The sequence below is a fragment of the Nicotiana tomentosiformis genome, chromosome 7, assembly GCF_000390325.3.
Source record: "Nicotiana tomentosiformis chromosome 7, ASM39032v3, whole genome shotgun sequence".
Taxonomy (NCBI): Eukaryota; Viridiplantae; Streptophyta; class Magnoliopsida; order Solanales; family Solanaceae; genus Nicotiana; species Nicotiana tomentosiformis.
In genome coordinates, this window is record NC_090818.1 from 34797490 (window position 1) to 34804682 (window position 7193).

The 7193-nt window shown below is 41.7% G+C and overlaps 3 protein-coding genes across 3 annotated transcripts; all 3 read right to left on the minus strand.

The window, feature by feature from the left end:
- Positions 1 to 358: 358 nt before the first annotated feature.
- LOC104117512 (uncharacterized) lies at positions 359 to 961 on the minus strand. Its single transcript, XM_009628573.1, has one exon. It carries the CDS (start codon positions 959 to 961, stop codon positions 359 to 361), a length of 603 nt encoding a protein of 200 aa, XP_009626868.1.
- Positions 962 to 1313: 352 nt separating this feature from the next.
- Positions 1314 to 1934, minus strand: LOC138895466 (uncharacterized). Its single transcript, XM_070180155.1, has 2 exons — positions 1866 to 1934; positions 1314 to 1751 (listed from the first exon to the last, which is right to left on the minus strand). Exons 1-2 carry the CDS (start codon positions 1932 to 1934, stop codon positions 1314 to 1316), a joined length of 507 nt encoding a protein of 168 aa, XP_070036256.1.
- Positions 1935 to 4241: 2307 nt separating this feature from the next.
- LOC104117510 (uncharacterized) lies at positions 4242 to 6901 on the minus strand. Its single transcript, XM_009628571.1, has 4 exons — positions 6732 to 6901; positions 6356 to 6594; positions 5658 to 5849; positions 4242 to 5545 (listed from the first exon to the last, which is right to left on the minus strand). The coding sequence occupies exons 1-4, from the start codon at positions 6899 to 6901 to the stop codon at positions 4242 to 4244; spliced, it is 1905 nt and encodes a 634-aa protein (XP_009626866.1).
- Positions 6902 to 7193: the final 292 nt, after the last annotated feature.

The window sequence follows — 7193 nt, forward strand, 5'->3', positions numbered from 1 at the left end:
AATAAGATCTTTTGCCCAAACTAAAACTTTTTACCCAGTTTCTTTGAGTCTCGGGAATTTAAGATTTTTATTTTGATGGGACCGAACCTCAGAGTAAGGCTGCCTACATATCCTTAAAAGGAATCAGGTCAAACGTAGTTCCAACCTCAATTCAATTTTTTTTAGTTTCTTTTCTCTTTTTTCTATTTTCTAACTCTATTTTCTGATTCCAAAAGAGGGGTATGAAAGAAAATAAATTAAGGCTCAAAAGGGGGTAGAAAAGAATAAAAGTGTATGGGTAGCTGAATAAAACGCCTCCGTCATACCAAACTTTGAAAATGCCAAGTATAATACATGTAATTAAAGATGAGCTAAGAAATCATACATAGTATCTTTTGACTGCATCATAATTGATAGGCATATCCACAACTTTTTCTTCTATGTCTGTTAAATACAAAGTGCCATTGGGCAACACTCTTATCACAGTGAACGACCCCTGCCAGTTTGGGGCGAATTTGCCTTTAGCTTCAGCTTGATGTGGAAGGATGCGTTTCAATATTAGCTGGCCCACTTCAAATTTTAGAGGACGCACCTTCTTGTTGTATGCTCTTGCCATTCTCTTCTGATATAATTGACCATGACACACTGATGCCAATCTTTTATCATTAATTAAATTCAACTGCTCCAAACGGGTTTTGACCCACTCATCATCATCATCAATTTTAGCTTCCGCAACAATCCGAAGGGGTGGAATCTCAACCTCCGCAGGTATAACTGCCTCAGTTCCATATACCAATAAATAAGGAGTTGCACCTACTGAAGTGAGAACAGTAGTGCGATAGCCTAACAGAGCAAAATGCAACTTTTCATGCCACTGCCTAGAACCTTGCACCATCTTACGAAGTATCTTCTTTATGTTTTTGTTAGCAGCTTCAACAGCTCCATTTGCCTTGGGGTGATATGGAGTAGAATTTCGATGCATAATCTTGAATTATTCGCATGCCTCTTTCATCAAATGACTGTTGAGATTAGCAGCATTGTCTGTGATGATTACCTTGGGAATTTCAAACCGGAAAATGATATTTGAATGAACAAAATCTACCACTATTTTCTTGGTCACGGATTTGAAAGTTACAACTTCGACCCACTTAGTAAAGTAATCAATGGCCACCAGAATAAACCTATGTCCATTTGACGCCACCGGCTCAATTGGTCTGATAACATCTATGCCTCAGGCAATGAAGGGCCAAGGTGCAGACATTGTGTGTAACTCCGATGGCGGATAATGAATCAAATCACCATGCACCTGACATTGATGACACTTGCGAACAAAGCTAATGCAATCTCGTTCCATGGTGAGCCAATAATAACCTGCTCGAAGTATCTTTTTTGCCAAGACATACCCATTCAGTCATGACAGTTGAAGCTTCCATAGCATCTACGCACCTCAGTAATCCTAGGTCTGGAGTCCTCTTGTACAAGATTCCTCCACTTAAGAAAACACCACTAGCCAGACATCGAATAGTTCTCTTTTGATCACCTGTGGCATGTACCAGATATATCCCGGACTTGAAGTATTCCTTGATATCATGGAACCAAGGATTACCATCAAGTTCCTCTTCAACCATATTACAATAGGCATGCTGATCACGGACTTGGATATGCACGGGGTCAACATAAGCCTTATCCGGATGATGTAGCATTGAAGCCAGAGTAGCCAGGGCATCGGCAATCTCATTATGAACCCTAGGAATATGCCTAGATTCTACTGACTTGAATCGTTGACAAAGATCATGCAGACACTGTCGATATGGTATGAGCTTTAGGTCCCGAGTTTCCTATTCTCCCTGAATCTGGTGAACCAAAAAATATGAATCTCCCAAAACCAGTATCTCCTGGACTCCCATGTCTACAGCTAACCTCAAACCCAGAATGCATGCTTCGTACTCAGCCATGTTGTTGGTGCAATAAAATCAAATTTGGGCTGTTACAGGGTAGTGTTGCCCTATTTCGGAAATGAGTACAGCCCCTACTCCGACACCATTCGTGTTAGCAGCTCCATCAAAGAAGAGTTTCCAACCTCGATTTTCATTATGATCAACTTCGTCAACATATAGCACTTCTTTATCAGGAAAATAACTCCTCAATGGCACATATTCTCCATCCATTGGATTCTCGGCTAAGTGGTCGGCCAACGCTTGAGCTTTTATCGCGGTCCGAGTCACATAGATAATGTCAAACTCTGTGAGTAAAATGTGACACTTTGCAAGTCTGCCTGTGGGCATAGGCTTCTGAAAGATATACTTTAGAGGATCCATGCGAGAGATGAGGTAAGTAGTGTAGGACGAAAGATAATGCTTCAACTTTTGTGCTACCCAAGTCAGGGCACAACATATCCTTTCAAGAAGAGTATACTTAAGCTCATAAGGAGTGAACTTATTGCTGAGATAATAGATTGCATGCTCTTTCTTGCCCGTGATGTCATGTTGACCTAGTACGCAACCAAAAGAATTATCCAAGACTGTCAAATACAAGATTAAAGGTCTCCCATGCTCTGGTGGGACCAACACATGTGGGTTTGACAGGTACCTCTTGATCTTATCAAATGCTTCTTGACACTCGTCAGTCCACTTGACCGCGTCATTCTTCTTCAACAACTTAAAGATGGGATCACAGGTTGTCGTGAGTTGAGCAATAAACATGTTGATGTAATTTAACCTTCCGAGCAAGCTCATCACATCCGTTTTATTTTTGGGAGGTGGTAACTCCTGGATGGCCTTGATCTTTGAAGGATCCAACTCAATACCACGTCGGATGACCATGAATCCTATTAGTTTCCCCGATGGGACACCAAATGCACATTTTGCTGGATTGAGCTTGAGATTATACATATGTAGCCTTTGGAAAAACTTCCTCAAATTAATGACATGGCCAGAAAGCTTCTTTGACTTTATGATCACATCATCTACATAAACCTCAATCTCCTTGTGTATCATGTCATGAAATATAGTAGTCATCGCCCTCATGTAAGTTCCTCCAGCATTCTTCAAACCAAATAGCATTACCCGGTAGCAATATGTTCCCCATGGTGTGGTGAACGCTGTCTTTTCTGCATCTTCCTCATCCATTAGGATCTGGTGATATCCCGCTTAGGAATCCACAAAAGACCTAGTCTCATGCTTGGCACAATTATCAATCAGAATGTGGATGTTCGGCAATGAAAAATCATCCTTTGGGCTTGCTTTGTTAAGATCACGATAATCAACACATACCCTGGTCTTACCATTCTTCTTTGGTATCGGCACAACATTAGCTAACCAAGTGGGATATCGAGTGACCCGAATGATTTTTGCATCAAGCTGCTTTGTGATTTCTTCTTTGATCTTCACACTCATGTCAGTCTTGAACTTTCTTAACTTTTGCTTGACATGAGGGAGTGCAGGATCAGTTGGCAATTTATGAACAACCAAGTCAGTGCTCAAGCCCGGCATATCATCATACGACCATGCCAAGACATCTTTGTACTCAGACAGTGCTTTGATTATTTCTTCCTTGACTTACGGTTCTAGATGCACACTTATCTTGGTTTCCTTAACATTATCATGATCTCCTAAATTGATTGCTTCAGTTTCATTCAAATTAGGGTTTGGTTTTTCTTCAAAGTGTTTTAGTTTTTTACCGATTTCCTCAATTGATGCTTTTTCATCATATTCTGTTTCATCATCATATTCTACTTCTTGGATCATTATTTCAGGATTAGCCTGGCTTTTAAGACTTGACTGAAAATTCCTCATGCATGTCATGCCATTAGACCCAGCATAAAAAGAACTGTACAAAAGAAAAACAAAAATGAAACACTATTAGGAATAATGGAAAACGGGAAATTGCATTTCATTGAAACTAAAAGGACAGAAGGGTTTGAATATCAAAACAAGCGAAAAATAAAAATCTAGATTACAACCCTGGAATAACCGAGATAACAGAAAGGAAAATAAAGCAAACTACCAAAACTCCTTCCGGGTGGGGAGAGAAGTAGCTTCCCAATTGCTGAGCTTCACATTTGTCCCAACGAGCTGCACATCTGCGTTACTAGAACCTTCCCCAATTTCTACCATATTAACCTCATCAAACAGACTGTGGAACCTGCTGATCAGCTCTTCATCAACATCAACTACAATTTTCGGGATTAATGATATTGGACGTTTTGTGGCCCCTCGATTGATAAAGGACTTGGAGATGTGTGGAACAGGCCTGGGTAGAGATCATGCCTTCTGTTTCTGATTTTTAGCCCTTTTCACGTCCCTCTGTGTGGGCGTGAATCCCAAACCAAATGTGCCAATATTTTCACGTGGGCATACTGGATGTACAATACCCCATAGAGATGAACCCATACCTTTACCTGGCACAAAACCATTCTTCAACATTTCATTTGCTACCATGACGGACGCGGAGGATAGCTTCGGTCCTGGAATGCATTCTCCCTCAGGAATCTTCTCAACAGACACAGTTTCGAATGTTTGGTAGACCCAAAGCCATTTATCATCTTCAACTTCAATAAATGGAAAATGCGGGTCATTATAAGCAGATATGTCCTCATCATCGTGCACAACTATTTCCTGCCTGTCCCATTCAAATTTTACCATTTGATGCAGAGAAGACGGGACTGCCTTAGCCACATGTCTCCAAGACCTGCCCAACAACAGATTGTAGGAGACAACCATATCTAACACTTGAAATTCCATAGTGAACTTGACTGGACCTATCGACAATTCAAGCATTATATCACCGACAGAATCTTTCCCTCCCCTATCAAAGCCTCGAACACATACACTATTCATATGGATTCTTTCAGTACTGATTTTCAACTTTTGTAAAGTAGATAAAGGGAAAATATTTTCACTAGACCTGTTATCAACCAGTACCCTCGAGACAACAGACTCCTCGCACTTAACAGTGAGATAAAAACCTCGGTTGTGTTCTGTACCCTCCATAGGAAGTTCATCATCTGAGAAGGTGATCCTATTTGCTTTGAAGATCTTGTTAGCAATCTTTTCCAAGTGATTCACTGTGATCTTATCAGGAACATATGCCTCATTCAAAATCTTCATCAGGGCTTTACAGTGGTCATCTGAATGTATTAGTAAAGACAAAAGAGAGATCTGAGTCGGTGTTTTCCTTAATTGCTCCACAATGGAATAATCTTGCACTTTCATATTTTTTAGGAACTCTTCAACCTCTTCTTCAGTGACCGGCTTCTTTACTCGTATTTGACTATCCTTGAAATGCTTGGCCTTCCTCAATTCTTCCATGGTAAAACACCTCCCAGAACGAGTCATTCCTCCAGTTTCATTGACTTCTTCCTCCACTTCTTTCCCTTTATATATCACTATCACTTGTTTGTAATTCCATGGAACAACCTTTGTATCTACCACTGGCAATTGGGTCACTGGCTTAATAACAACAGGGGTAATAGGAGCTCCTTTCACGACTACGACATGCTTTCTTGGGTTCCCTGGAACGACCACTTTCGGCTTATCTCGACTTGCCCCAATATCCTTCGAAGTCTCTTTTGATGACCAACACAGGTGGCTTCACGTTGAGCATGCTTAGTTTCTCCGCCATCCCTTCAACTGTCGAGGGAATTGCTTTTGTAGAGTCTAGAACCTTAACTGAATTACCTTCACTAGAATGAATCATCATGATGGATTCGGAAGAATTCCCAGACTCCCTATCCTTACGAACTATCTCAATCATGTGTGTCTCTGCGTGGGATGGCAAAGGATTTTGGTTGATCTGTACTATAATTTGATTTGCATCAATAAGCCCTTGTATTGCTCTTTTCAAATGCCAACACTTCTCTATATCATGCCCTGGTGCATCAGAACAATATGCACACCTCAGAGAATAATCAAGATTCTTTGGCGGTGGATTTGGTATATTTGCCTCAATCGGCCTCAACACGTCCAATTGCCTCAACCTTTGAAATAAACTAGCATAGGACTCTCCCAGAGGGGTGAAGGTCTATTTTCGCTGTTGCCTTTCTCTTTTATACTCCGACCCGGGTCGAAAGTTCGGACCAGTAGGGTTTCAGTAGGGTTGTGGGTGTGGATAAGAGTTTTGTGGAGCTAGTACATGCCATTGCGGGTAAGGAGGGGGTTGAGCATATGATTGTGTGTGGTAAACATGGTATTGTGGTAGCCTGACTAAGTATTGAGGATCTTGTGGTGGGAAATATTATTGGGGTGTATTATATGGAGTGAGTGTGTAGGCTTAGGGTTGGGGTCGAGGTTGAGTGTACTGGTGAGGCGGATCCCTTGGGCCATGCCATGGCCCAGAGACAACCATAGCAACATCATATTTTTTCTTCTTGCCTAACAAACTTCCTGTGTCATTCTGATTGCCTGCATGGTTGCTCTTACAGCAGAGTAGCTCATGATCTTGCTCGACTTGAGTCCCTCTTCTACCATCTCTCCCATCTTTACCACATCATTAAATAGCTTGCCCATGGCTGAGGTCAAGTGGCCAAAGTAAGTAGGCTCTTGGGCTTGAAGAAAGTACTTGACCATCTCGTCTTCTTCCATCGGAGGATTGACCCGGACAGCTTGTTCTCTCCATCTGAGCCCGTATTCTCTAAAGCTTTCATTAGGCTACTTTTCTATCTTGGTCAAGGACAGACGATCCGGGACAATATATATATATTATACTGAAAGTGTCGGGCAAAGGACTGAGCCAAATCATCCTATGTATACCACCTGCTACCATCTTGACGTGTGTACCATTCCAGGGCTGCCCCACTCAAACTCTGACTGAAATAGGCCATCAAAAGCTCGTCCTTTCCACTAGAGCCTCTCATCTTAATGCAATAACCTCTCAAATGGTCCACAGGATCTCCATGTCCGTTGTACAGATCAAACTTTGGCATCTTGAACCCGATGGGCAGTTGGACGTCAGGGAATAGGCACAAGTCCTTGTAAGACACACTTACTTGGTTTCCTATCCCTTGCATGTTCCTCAAAGATTGCTATAAATTCTTCACCTTCATGAATATCTCCTCTTGCTCCACATTCTTAGCGGGCTTCTCAATTTCAACAGGAGGCTCAAAGTGAGGGGTATAACAATAGGGATCCGGGACTTTGAAAGTTGGTTCTGGAGCATAGTATTGGGCATCGGGAGCTTTGAACGCGGGTTCACTAGAAGATCGATGGATAGTAGCT

Excerpts from the sequence above, each read along its gene's own strand:
- LOC104117512 (XM_009628573.1), bottom strand. The coding sequence starts at position 961 with ATGCATCGAAATTCTACTCCATATCACCCCAAGGCAAATGGAGCTGTT.
- LOC138895466 (XM_070180155.1), bottom strand. The coding sequence starts at position 1,934 with ATGGCTGAGTACGAAGCATGCATTCTGGGTTTGAGGTTAGCTGTAGAC. Across the intron at positions 1,752-1,865 it reads TGGGAGTCCAGGAGATACTG|TCAGTAGAATCTAGGCATAT; the intron begins GTTTTGGGAGAT and ends CAACGATTCAAG.
- LOC104117510 (XM_009628571.1), bottom strand. The coding sequence starts at position 6,901 with ATGCCAAAGTTTGATCTGTACAACGGACATGGAGATCCTGTGGACCAT. Across the intron at positions 5,850-6,355 it reads CAGAATGACACAGGAAGTTT|GGCATGATATAGAGAAGTGT; the intron begins GTTAGGCAAGAA and ends CTGATGCACCAG. Across the intron at positions 5,546-5,657 it reads GATGATTCATTCTAGTGAAG|AGACTTCGAAGGATATTGGG; the intron begins GTAATTCAGTTA and ends GGTCATCAAAAG.